The sequence below is a fragment of the Acomys russatus genome, chromosome 24, assembly GCF_903995435.1.
Source record: "Acomys russatus chromosome 24, mAcoRus1.1, whole genome shotgun sequence".
Taxonomy (NCBI): domain Eukaryota; kingdom Metazoa; phylum Chordata; class Mammalia; order Rodentia; family Muridae; genus Acomys; species Acomys russatus.
This window is the reverse complement of record NC_067160.1, coordinates 36245943-36259564: the sequence shown is the minus strand read 5'-3', so window position 1 is coordinate 36259564 and position 13622 is coordinate 36245943. Positions and strand designations below refer to the sequence as shown.

The 13622-nt window shown below is 36.5% G+C and overlaps 1 protein-coding gene across 1 annotated transcript in view; it reads right to left on the bottom strand.

Moving 5' to 3' along the window:
• Orc4 (origin recognition complex subunit 4) overlaps positions 1–13622 on the bottom strand; it is a 32152-nt gene that overhangs the window by 1875 nt on the left and 16655 nt on the right. Inside the window, exons 9-13 of the mRNA XM_051166105.1 lie at positions 10338–10511; positions 5554–5640; positions 2611–2719; positions 1776–1871; positions 1624–1691 (exon numbers count right to left, since the gene is read on the bottom strand). Coding sequence (XP_051022062.1) covers positions 1624–1691; positions 1776–1871; positions 2611–2719; positions 5554–5640; positions 10338–10511 — 534 coding nt within the window. The remainder of the gene's footprint in view (positions 1–1623; positions 1692–1775; positions 1872–2610; positions 2720–5553; positions 5641–10337; positions 10512–13622) is intronic.

The following is a 13622-nucleotide window of genomic DNA, read 5'->3' as shown; positions in this document are numbered from 1 at the left end:
TTCTATTTGCCTGTCTGTTTTCTTAAAAGAGACAGGAGATGGAGCTGGAAGATGAGGAGGGGAGAAGAATCTGAAGGCACAGAATCCATGATAGGAATATTATATGAAAATAACTACTTTCAATAAAAATAAAATTTTAAGAAGAAAAATGTTTAAGAGCTGTAACACAAGGAGGTAAGCAACACTACAGAGTATAGTAAGGCTTATTTATTGGGCTGACCCTCCAGGCTAAGGGCTTGTGAGTGGGCACAGACTTGGAGGTGGTGCCCATGCCCATCTATGTTGCTCTTAGTCTTCTTAATGGAGCTCTTTTTTGTTTGTTTCCTTACTCCAACTCATAAATCACTTGATAATTGTTTAGGTATGTTATTAAGGCAAGAAAACACCAACTATATTCTGATGACATACTAAAACTGACACACTGAAGTAGATTTCTTGAGCATTTTATTATCACAGTCACCTGTGAAAAGTACCACTGGAATATATCCTGTTTATCATAAAAAATTCTCGTGGGGAAAAAAAAAAAAAAAACACCTCAGATGCCATTCACATTGAAAAATGAGAAAACAAAGATTCTTCAGGTATAGTTGAAAAAAAAAAAAAACTGAAAAAATACTAGCAAGCTGCAAAATACACCACAAACACGCTCAGGTATCCTTTTCACAACTGGGAGAAGCAGACAGGAGGTGAGGGGAAGAATGTCTTCTCAGGATGCTACAACTGCTGCTGCTAGAGAACAGGAAAGACTCAGCTCACTTTTCAAAACTGCTACAGGAAAAGAAATTCTGACTATGCTCTATAAAGAATACCAAAGATCCAGCTTCCACTGATTAAAAAAGAAAAAGATGTTTTACTCTTAGATGGGGCCCCAGAGGCACACTGTGCTAACAGCACTAGATAATCTGGACCTTGAAATGTGAGGCTCTGTATTTACATTTTACTTAATTTTCATGAAATATAAACTTAAAATGACAAGACTAAATTAATTTAGAAAAGTGAATATATTTGGTATAGTATTAAAATATAAATCTCATTTTAAAGCTATATATTTAATGAATTTAAAGGAACAAATTTAAAATGGGTATTTATTAAATTGGGATCTGCTGTAATTTTGTATAAATATACCAAAATTTCAAGATAAAAAAGAAAATACTTCAAGAAATACTTAATCATAAATTTGGAAACCTTTTTAATTGGCAAGGTTATAATGTTACAGTTATTTGACCTCTTATTTCCTAGGCCTGCTAGAAGATCTAAGACTATGTAATTTACATTGTCTTTGCAGTGGAGTGGAGGAGTGTATTTTAGGATGTCACTTTATCCCAGTTACATCTTGTTAACTGCCTACTTGTAGATGGGAAAGGGACAAGGTCATTATAGCTGATGTGCTTGGCAATGATCAATTCCTTTTCAGTGTGCAAGTACTAAGAACAGACAGCAGAGGGCAACATATCTTCACAAACTGTGAAACAGGCTGGCTACAGAATTACTGAAGCATTTCTTCATTTCTATCAAATTTCGCTTTGAAAAATTCCTATAGTAAAATACCTAAAGGATCAAAAGGTTATGAAATGTATGAAAATTCACTGGATCTGATAAAAATATAAGCAAGTCATATCATACCTTCATGACCACAGGTTTCTCAAAGTTATAAATAGAATGGGCCTTTCTTTGAATGAATTTCTGAAACTCTGCAGAAGAACAATGAGAATATTAGTACCCTCAAAGAGGTAGCAGGGGAGAGATCTAAAAAAATGATGAACTTTTCATCTCACCGTTATAGACCATTTGAAAATTAAAGGGCTCCTCTTCATAGATGTCATTTAAATGTTTCATTGCTATTATAAGGCAGATTTCCAAGACCGAGAGACCTATAATAAAATGGAGAAGGATGCCTGAGTGCAGCCAGTGAAATAACTGTCCTCTAGAACATACACCAAGACATTGGAGGGTAGCATAGGCAGGGATTTCTCTATATTTAAGCGTATTCCAGGAACTATTATCTACAAACCCACAAGTAAATCTTTCAACTTCCTCGAACACACAGTTGTTGTTTTTGGATTTTTTTCTAGGGACGGGGATTATCTACAAAATAAAGATGCTTTTTCTAAGCTTAAAGGGATGTGCTGTAATTATGAAAGATTTGATACTATATGGCCCACAACAAATTAGGATTATCATGTAATTTCAAATAACATAGGCCTTTGGAAGGCATTTATACAGAGAAGTTCTACAAATTCTATCTAAAACTGTGTGCATATTCCCCTCCTCCCTAAACACACTGGAGAGAAAAATATTTTATTTTCATAAGGTATAGTGAACTCCAATGAACAGACACAAGCAAATACAGTAGCACTTAGGGTGAGTAAGGGGAACGCCAGTATAGTCCTACCTGGCATTCCCATGTGGCATGGGAGGCAGTGCACAAAGTTTCTTTCATTTTAAGTAAGAGTGGTAGTACACTTCACAGGACTGATTAAAAGCTGTAATGTGTACCAAGTATTTTGTATACAAAGCACCATGCTCAATACTAATTATAAGTTTAGAAAACATCTAAACCCAAGCCTTTAAAATCCAAAAATTTAAAATACTAACAGAGCAGTTTCTCACCATGTACAATATTCTCTTTAGAATCCAAGCTGCACAGACGCTGTGCTTCCATCAGATCTGCTGACGTTATGAGTGGGTGCGATGCTGTTACTTGACTTAAAGCAAGCGTCTAAGGAAAGGCGCATTAGAAATTACTTATTTACTCCAATCCTTTGGGGACATTGAACAGTCTTTAAATATCTGTATGGTTTACTCTTACAAGAAGGAAACTAAAGTTAACCCTCAACTTTGCTTCATTAGCAGTGATTAAGTTCATATGCTGCCATCTCTACTACTTTGAACTTAACATCACATTAATTTTTTCACCCAAAGAAAAGCATAAAAAAGTTCAATAAAAAACTGAAAATAAGAATACTAATCAAAACTCAGACATATATAACTATGAGGAGTACCTATGCTTTTTGTACAAATTTTTACAAATAATCAGTAAAGGAAGTAAGTGCAGTCTGGAAGTTACTAATTTTGAAAACAATTATTAATGTAGACATAACTATCCTCTTCATTTAGTTCTCCTTAAGCAAATATCAGCTTCTGGGACTAAGTTTTCCCCTTAATTAATGATTTCACCTTATTTAATGTGTAAGCTGAATACAAGTATATTGAGTTTGTAGATATAGCCGATACACAATGGAGCAATATACAGAGAGACATAGCAAACACACACCACCAGGGTAAGTGTGCACTTCAGATACGCCATAGCAAAGCTCAAGAGATCTGAAGTCTCTGGGCTTCATTCTTCTACAAGTTAGAACTCAGAACATTTGTGACTCTTTCAATTTTTTGCTTATTAGATATTCTTTACATAAAAATAAGCAATAAATATATCTATATAATATACCATACTTTTATATTTATAAAATATACCTTTTATAGAGCTGAGGGCTCTCACTGTGTTCCTGATTATAAGGCAGCCTTTGCCACACAAAATAGTCAATAATATCTTTATATTAATATATTCATATAAACTACACCTCTATTCTGTTGGTATTATTAGATAACACAATGCAACTTTCAAGCCTTCTACAACCAGTGCAATCTGGTTTTCTGAACTCATCTTTCAATGAAAATCTATTTTGAAAATTAATATACACTGAGATTTCAATTCTAGTTTGTTCATTTTCTATTGTGCTCCTTTGTATGTACCTGCAATTCCTCCCTTTCAGTTGATAAACAGGCCACTTTCCTTTTCATAATGATAAGCAAGGCTGTAGTAAGGAAGTGATTCTCACACATGTTGTTTTATGCATCTTGATGTATGGGTAGATGGATGGATACATAAAGATTCTTAATCCTTAACTTCATCACAGCCAGGCTGCTACAAATGACAGTAAATTTTTGATAGGTAGAAATGAATTAAACTAACAGACAGGAAGTGTGTTTGGAGAAAGACAACCTTCTTCAGTAGAGACAGAAATGGGGAAGAAGAACCAGTAAATGCATCATGTAGAAACACAGGAAGTGTGCCATAAGGCTTACAGCCCAGCAGCCTAAAGCTGAACTCCAACTCTGCCATTTACTAGCTGTTTAACTCAGGAGTTTCAAAGCCAGGCATGGTGGAGCACGCCTGTAATCCCAGCACTCGGGAGGCAAAGGCAGGTGGATCTCTGTGAGTTCGAGGCTGGCCTGGTCTACAAAGTGAGTCCAGGACAGCAAATGCTACAAAAGGAAACCCTTCATGAAAAACAAAAACAAAACAAAACAAAACAAAAAAAACAAAAAACAAAACAAAAAAAACCCCAAACAAGCAAAAGGCTAGATATTATATAGAAAGCTGACTGGCTAATAAGCAGGTGTCTTACTTAATAGATAGTTACTATTGCTCATTCCTATTATTGAAAATGACCAGAGACAAATGGACCAAGAGATACTTTCTCCCTGAAAGGCATGTGCCATCATTTTTTAAAATACTAATACTAACTTAAATACTAATTTAAAATATGAAGTACATTACTATTCGCAGTAACTAAGTATTAGATTGACATTATATACTATTCATATAAGCTGACATGACCCTTCATTCTAAGAGAAAGAAAAAGAACCAAGTAAACAAAACACCTTAAAAAAAAAGTTACCAAACATGTCAGCCATTAAAAAAAAAAAAATTCATGATCTTATCCACTGATCTAGCATATTCATGATAAACTCAACAAATCAGGTATAAAAAAGTTGAAAATGACCATGTATATATAAGAAGCGTCACAGCTATAATTTCTATCATTAAAACAGTGATTGCCTTCCTCTTAATATTGGCAACAAGGAAAGATGCCTATTCTCACCACTTTTAGCCACCAGATCATAGCAATCACTTAGAAAAGGAAGAAACAAAGACTACAAAGAGAACAAAAAACCACACCTATTGTGAATAATCTGAGGATGTCTACATAGAAAATTTCAGGAAACTATTTTTAAAAGTCTAAGAGTTCAACAAGACTGAATGTAGAACATAAGATAACATACAAAATCAAGCAAATCTTTATATAGTAACAATAAAACTGCTAATGCTAAGATTTAAAAATACCATTTATAACCGTTCCAAAGAAATGAGACATTTAAGCATGATACTATAAGTACTGGGTCTGTTTTGGAAAATTAAAGTGCCAATGAAAACAATCCAGCAAGAAGAACTAAACAAAGTAAGCTGTGTACTACCTTCAAATATCAGCATAGATAATGTAGTAAATGTGCTGTTTCTCTCCAAATGCATCTTTAAGTTTAAAAATTTTACATCAAGATGTAAGCAGTACTTTTGACTTAAAAATCATTGACACGAATGCAGAAATAGTATAGCTATTACTTTCAAACCGTTTAAACTGTAGTTATACATGTATGTATGTATCAAAACAGAAGATATACCATTAATATGTATAATTTTTAATGTATTAATATAATATTTATATAATATGTATAATCAGATAAAGAATAAATGTATTTAAAAATACAAACCAATAGCATATGTAATGACCGCAAATTTTTGTTGACATTGAAATGTTTCTGTAAAACTTCACGCACAGTTGAGTCTTCTGAGAGACACTAAAAAATAAGGAAAAAAAAATGTAGCTTAACCCCAAAATTTCAATCTAATATGGGAATACTAGATAATTAAACTAGTTGGATGGATTAAAAGAATGTAGGACAAAGCACAACAGAAAATCAGAGTTCTTATATTGGAAAAAAAGGGGAATCACCAAGTACACTAAGCAGTACTCTGCAAAGGGACAGGATATATAGAAAAAAAAGGCTTATTAAAACCAATTACAACGATGGAGAGAACTTAGGCATTTACAGAAGACTTGTCTGATGAGGCCTTCATTGATAAGGAAAAAAAGACTTAACAAGAAGAAAACCATAGAGATGAACTATTGTGGGGATGATGTGGGCAGGAGTGCCTGTGAATAAGATGTGTTCATGTAAGCCTTAGTCACAAATACCAACATGGTAGATGGAAAAGGGAACAATGAAAAAAAAAAAAAAGAGTCACAGAAGCAATCTAGAAAAAAACTTATTTGTCATTTTTCTTCTTTCTGAGAAAAATAACAAAGAAACAATCAAAAACCATTTTAACAATAAAGCAGCTTAAGGAAGGGGTTTATTTTGGCCCTACGTTTTTCAATCCCCAGGTTTTTTGAGACAGTTTCTCTGTGTAATAGTTCTGGCTGTCCTGGAACTCTATTTGTAGACCACACTGGCCTTCAACTCACAGAAATCCGCCTGCATCTGCCTCTTGAGTGTTAGGATTAAAGGTGTGTGCCACCACATCCAGCTTTATTTTGGTCCTACTTTTAAAGGGTATAAATAATCCTGCCCAATGACAGGAGCTTGAGGCAGCATGTGCCAGTACTAGCCGTGTATCAGGAAGAGGAAGAGATGACCAGTTCTGGCTCTTAGCTCATGTTCTCCTTCCCATTTAGCATGGAACTCTGGCACATGCAATGGTTGCACCCGCATTCAGGATGGGTCTTTCCTCTGTAGTTAAATTTTCCTGGAAACAACCTAATAGATACATGCAGAAGTGTGTTTCCATGGTGATCTAAAGCTAGTCAAACTGACATTAGGTTTAACTATTACACAAAGAAACTTCAGGAAGGAAATAATAGTTAACAATATAATACAAATTATTCTGTAAAACCAAACTTGTACACTAAGAAGATGCCAATGGATATAGAAATATGAAGGCTAATGGGACTCTTTTCTCAAGCAAAATATAAAAGAATCAATTCTAGAGAACTGGGATTCAATGGAAGGTAAAGAACATTTAGGCCTGAATAAAACATTAGATGAAAAAAGTGAATCTACAGGTGACAGAACAGTGAAAGATGCAGTGACACTTGGCATAATTTTTCAAAAGTCATCTGCTTGGTATAAAGGTTCCTTTTTCATGATCTAGTCAGAACAAAAGTTACAATACAATGACGAGCATGGTGTGCTATGCCCATGGGAACAGTAGTGGTACAAATATTATGAATTAGATTTAAGATCCACTCCACAGGAGGCACATCTCTTAGTACTGTAAATACGGCAAAGCACCCATGGTAGCAAAGCTCCCAAAAGTGAACCCACTACTACTACTATTCTGCTATAGGGACACTGTGTCAACCTGCCCTCTGAATCCCCACCAGGTAAATTAGCACAGCACTCAGACCTCCTGCAAGAAGTTTGTGTAGCAGATGGTGGTTAATGTAGAAACTCACAACTGGCCAAAGTGCAGAGAGTAAGTGACTGACTAGTGTTTGGTCAGAAATGGGACATCTATATATTAAAACTTTCCCCAAAGTTCAGAGACCATCTCATAAGAGGGGTCGGAAAGATTCCAAGAGTCAAAGGGCAGAGTAGAACTGCTATATTCACAAACTCATGAATTCATGTGGTTATCCTTCTAGCATGGGATGGGAAGGGGTTCAGAAGCCCCCAGCATCGGCTGAGGAACAAGGACAGTTGACAGGTTCTAGGAGAGGTAGAGTCCTGGCAGGTTGGCCAGTCTCCAGCAGATGGCCCCACAACCAAGAGTAAATTGGTAGCACAAGGCGAACAAGATGGGTTATTAAAAAAAAAAAAAAAAAATTTATTAAGGGGCACTGTGTAACATTTAAAAAAAATTAAAGACCTCCAAAATATCCCAACAAATATAAAAATTGAACTAAAACTCCATAAATAATAACAAAGCCCCCAGCAAACTAAGTGTCTATGTCTCTACTAGACCCATAAGAGCATGCTTTGCTTTCTTCACTAAAGCAGAGGGAAGCTCCCAAGTCCACCTTGTTTACCTCGTCCTCACTCAATAAGGGACAGGGACCCTGGCCACGATGCTGACAGATTTCCCAAGTACATTTTATAAACACACCCATGGAAGGTTCAAGAGAAAAAATTAGGAGCTGCAAGCCCTAATAGTGCTAGCTGTTCTCTGTACATTAAAGCTACAAGACTGTCCCAAAGAGATTATCGCTTACCATGTGCCACTTAAATTTGGGGGCTATAAAGTCTAGGGAAACAAGAACTGGAAAGCTGAGAGCAGGTAGCCAGGGAAGGAAAAATGCAGTTCTACCTAAGTAGCTACGTACCCTTAGGCATGAGCGAGCCAAAACTGCAGCTGTGTTTTGGTAAGTGTGTTTCCCAATGGACAAATGCTTCTTTGTCGTTAAACATCCTTGAACTGCTGCCTCATTCTTTGTTTATCTCCCCCCACCTTTGCCAACTAAACAAACTCGAGTCACTTGAGAAGATAAGCCTCAACTGAGGAGCTACCTCAATTCATTAACAGCATGTCTGTGGGGCCTTTTCTTGATTAATGACAAGACGTGGGAGGGCCTAGTCCACTGAGGGCTGAACCATGTCTTCCGTTGTATTAGAAAGTAAACTGAATAAGCTAGTCATCAGCATTCTTTCATGGCATTCCTTTCACTTCCTGCCTTCAAGTTCCTGTCTTGGCTTCTCAGTGATGGACTCTTAGCCTGTAAGCCATATAAACCGTATCATCACCTCAACCTGCTTTTGACCATACTGTTTTATTATACCAACAAAACTAGGTCATTATTGCACTGCATTTTCAAGGGAACACCACATAAAACCTAGTCACTCACAATGCAGCATAGATGGATGATGGCCTTGGCTGTAAAATCACCTTAGGAAAAGAGTAAATAGGCATGGAGATAATAAAATCAATGGGAAAGCAGGCATTTAAACGTAAATGAAAAACTCCGTTAAAATCTTTCAAAAACATGATAGAATAAGATTAGTTCAGGAGCTTATATAAGGGGAATGAAAGCCTGTGAAGCACTGAGAAGTACGGCAAGTAGCCAGAGACGCAGATGTTAAATTCCAGACAACAGGAAGAAAAGCAACGATGTAAAGTGCCAGTTACAAAGAATGTGCTCCCCGAGGAAGCGATCTTAAATCAGACACAGCATCAGAGAAGACCTGCCTACTTAAGTGAACAATCTCCTGAGTCTGCTGAACAATTAGTCTGCTGGAAGGGAAGACCCAAACTAATTACTCTAAAAATTAAGATTATTACACACCTTAATAAAAAGTCTGTGGCATTACATATAATAGTTGTGATGGATAATATTGACTGTTAACTTGCTAATGGGAGATTATCTAGATTAGGTTAGCCTATGAACATTCTTGTAAAGTATTATCTATATTAGTTTCTTGAAGTGGGACACCTGTGATAGTCTGAGTAAGAATAGCCCCTGTAGGCTTAAATATTTGATTGTTTAGTCACCAAGAAAGATTAGGAGGTGTGGCCTTGTTGGAGGAAGTGTGTCACTGGAAATGGGCTTTGAGGTCTCAAAAGCCCATGTGAGGCTCAGTTTCTCTCATTGCCTCTCTGCTTGTGGATCAGGATGGAGCTCTCAGCTATTTCTCCAGCACCATTCCCAAACAGCAAGACAGCCTCAATTGAACAGTTTCTTTTATGAGAGTTGCCTTGGTCATGGTGTCTTTCCACATTAGTAGTCCAGCGACTACTACAATACCCATCGTAACATGGGCTGGGTCCTGGAACTGAAAGGAGAAGGAGAGCTGAATAGGAGCAGTCATCATTTTCTGACTGTAGATGCTGCCGACCTGAGCTCCGGCAACCATGCCTTTCCCACCTCTAGATTCTCAAACTCAACCACATACTCTCACAGTAAACCCTTCCTCCCTTAGATCGATTTTCCTATGTTTTTTGTTACAGCAATAATTACTATAAGTGGAGAATTATGAATCCAAACAAAATTAAAAATAAAAAAAATCATACCTAAGCATCCAACTCTGTGTAAACAAATATAGCTTGCAAGTAAGGTCTGAAGTATTATAGACCATATAAATAGGGCTAGGACATGGTGTGGCGACAGCCTGGTTGCCTAGCATACATAAGAGAGGTATCACAGCCTGGATAGCCACTTAACAAGCCAATGAAAGAAAAGCTGAAGTCATTTATGAGAACTGTACATAAAACACATATATATAATAAATAAAAGCTGTCCATACAGTCTTTTGGTAAGTTTGCAAAATATAGAAAAGTTAAACATATGCAAATTCATTAAAAATTATCTAAAATGTAAACGAGATGCAGAAAAAAACTTCAACTACTGACAACAGTGCTAAGCTTAACCTGAAGTTCTTCTGAAAAGAGACAACTTAGGAGACAAGATATTTCTGTTGCTCTTAAATATGAGTTTGTAATTTATGTTCTTTAGTAAAATGAAAAGCTATGCATTCCTTTGCGATTATTGCCTTCAACTTACATGAGCGTTCTCATTCCATCTCTCCACAAAAGCCTTATCCGGGAATTCTGCAGGTAGAGATAATTGTTCTTTAAATATTTTCACATACTGTGGAAAACCGAATGAATTCATTAAATGTATCTGCCGGTGAGAAAATCGTGACTTCACTCTTTTTTCCAAGAGTTCCAAAATATCCTTGAAAACAAAAAAGAAATCTATATAAGATGCATGTTGAAAAACATGCTGTTAAGAGACTAAGCAAACTATAGCTTGTAGTTAGCGACATATTTATAATCTACAAGTAAACATTTTGTTTTAAGCGAATTCTCAAACTTCCTTAATGCTGTGACTCTTTAATATGGGTGGCCTCTAACCAGAAAATTATTTTCGTTGCTACCTCATATCTGTAATTCCATTACTATTATGAACCATAATGGAAATATTATATATGTACATTATATATATTATATATATATATAATATATATAATGTGTGTGTATATATATATAATGTGTGTGTGTGTATATATATATACACACACACACACACACACACACACACACACACACACACACACACACACACACACAGGATGATCTTAGGTGACCACTTTGACCTTCGTGAAAGGGTTGTTCAATCCCTAAACAGGTCATAATGCACAGGTTCAAAACCAGTGAACTAAATAAAAAATTCATTTCTAGGCACCATGCTTTTTTCCTGTCCTATTATAAGTGCTAACATTTCCAAACCTACTAAAGACATCAAATAGTTACTAGTCCTGAGCAGAGACTGTGAGTAAATTCAAGCACAACAGTGTGGTATTTTTCATAGCTTATAAAAAATTCACACAAAAATCTGAGGTAACAAAATGCAGTAAGACTTACTAAATTAACAAAAATTCAGAAATCTTCACAATTTTGCTTAAGAGTCTCATGAAACAAAATGTGTAACAGAGCAGATTCCATTTGCTGAACTAACATAGAATTAAGCTGCTGTGATCAGTGGAGCTGAATTCTCGTCCTTTCCAATAACATGTCCCTTAATGAGTAAGCTGTTTCTTCATCCAATTATTGTTTATTTTTAAGGTGTAATATCATGATAGAAGTAAACTTTAAGAAGTTCTCATCTTCTTAAAATTAACTGAAAAGCTGAATTAATGAGACATGATTTTTCTTTGCCCCAATATTTTACATGGAAGACAGATAAATATAGATTATACTAACTTGAGATAATTAATAAAGTTACCCAGTAAAGGCAGGAGAGTCAGGAATCATTATACTACTATCTCCAGAAATATTTTCTACAATAAAATTTTTTCTTTAAGAAAAAGATAGTGGCTCCAAAAAATCTGTGTGTATTTTTTTGCTGAACGATCTTTATAATAAAGAACAAGTGCAAAGGTTAATTAGCCATGATGTGCGGGAAACTTAAATCATCATGGGCCATTTAGGAAGCAAAACAGCAGAGACCAATAGCGGTGTGGGTTTGAGAGAGGAAGAAGTAAATTCCTGAAATGTTTTCAACAGTGATGGCAGCTGAATTAGCAGAGACAATCCTCAGCCATCTGAACACTGCACACGTATTTACTTTCTACTCCAGAGACATTCTCACTATGTGTACAGATAATTAGTGGAAACGCAATGCAGGTAACTGCACAAAGACTAAAACTGTCCTGGGCTGGGAAGACAGATGGATCAGAGTGAAAAGGCCCTGTGGCTAAGGCTGAGGACTTGAGTTTAATTCCTAGAACCCATGCACTAAAAGGGGAGCAGCAACTCCTACAAGTTGTCACATGTCTGCCACTGCATGTACCCCCAAATAAGTAAAAAAAGAACTGCAAGGAAAAAAAAACCTTGCATCTGAGAATGGAAAAAAAGACTGAACATAGATGCCATTTTGGTGGTACACAGGACAGAAGCTGAGAAGCTAAAGGAAGAGGAAGCAACAGCCAATACTACAGAATAATATCTAAAAGAAGGGTTTCCTGCTGACAAAGCACCTGCTCACACCTAGTCTTTGGTTTTCTCCCTATGATATACATGAGCACGATTCCACATAGTAGAACTACAGAACTGGAGAAATATGGATAAAGAAGAAGCACAACTACTCTGAAGAACTGCTAAGGTCCTAATAAATCTTTGTATGTGGAGGATGTGGGAGGCCTGAGGTTAAAGAGGGTATCATCCTCAACTGCTCTCCACTTTAGTGTGTAAGACCAGTTCCTCAGGGACAGTGATCTGGCTCAGAAGGTAAAGGCACTTACCACCAATCCTGAGGACTGAGTTTGATCCTCAGTATTCACATAGTAAGAGGAGAAAACTGACTCCTGCAAGCTATCTTCTCACCTCCACATGCATGCCCACACTATCAAACTACACAATACACACAAAGAAAAGACAAAACAGCCAGACTTTCTCACTGAACCCGAGGCTTGCCTATTTAGCTAGACTGGCCCAGGGATTCTTCTGTCTCTACTGCCCCAGTGCTAGGTTTACAGTGGCCACCACTACATCTGGCTTTTTACTCAGGTACTGGTGATTGAACTCAAGTCTTCATGCTTATAAAATCATTCCTACTTTCACCCAGAGGATTTTCTTTCTATGTGCATGTGGCATGCATTGCATACATACGAGTATGTATGTACATGTGGAGGCCTGAGTTTGACATCAAGAGCATTCATCATGGCTTGCCATCCTTCCTGCTCATTGAGTCAGAGTTTGTCAACTTAACCGAGAAATCTATCAATTAGACTAGATTGGTCAGGTAGCTTGGTCCAGAGATACACTCTAGGCCTTAAAGTTCTGGAACTGCAGGTGGGTTGCCACACCTACTCCCGTCAGGCATGTAAGTAGGTGCTGGGATTTGAACTTTGTTCCTCAAACTTGACCAACAGGTGTTATAGCCACTAAGCCCTCTGCCCAGGCCCACTTCCCTACCCCTTTCTTTAAAGAAAGAAGATGTTACCTTTAACCTGGTGATAGCTTCTGGTTTGGGGAAATATAAATACAGAGTTTCAATGATAAATAAATACAAACTATCACCCAGATTGTCTAGGTTGGAAGAATCATCTCGAAGTACATAAAGATACTAAGTATTAAGAGGATGTCAGACAGAAATTACAGAGTAAAGAAGTAGAAAAACAGAAAGTTTTTATAGAAACCAGAAAGAGGATTGTTGAAAAATGAATTGGGAAAAAAAGTTTTATTAAAAAAAAAAAAAAAAAAAGAAAAGATGGGTGATGGGGAATATGAAGAAATCTGCAGAGCAGGCTTACAGTAAGTTAGAGAAAAGGCGATTCTCACATAG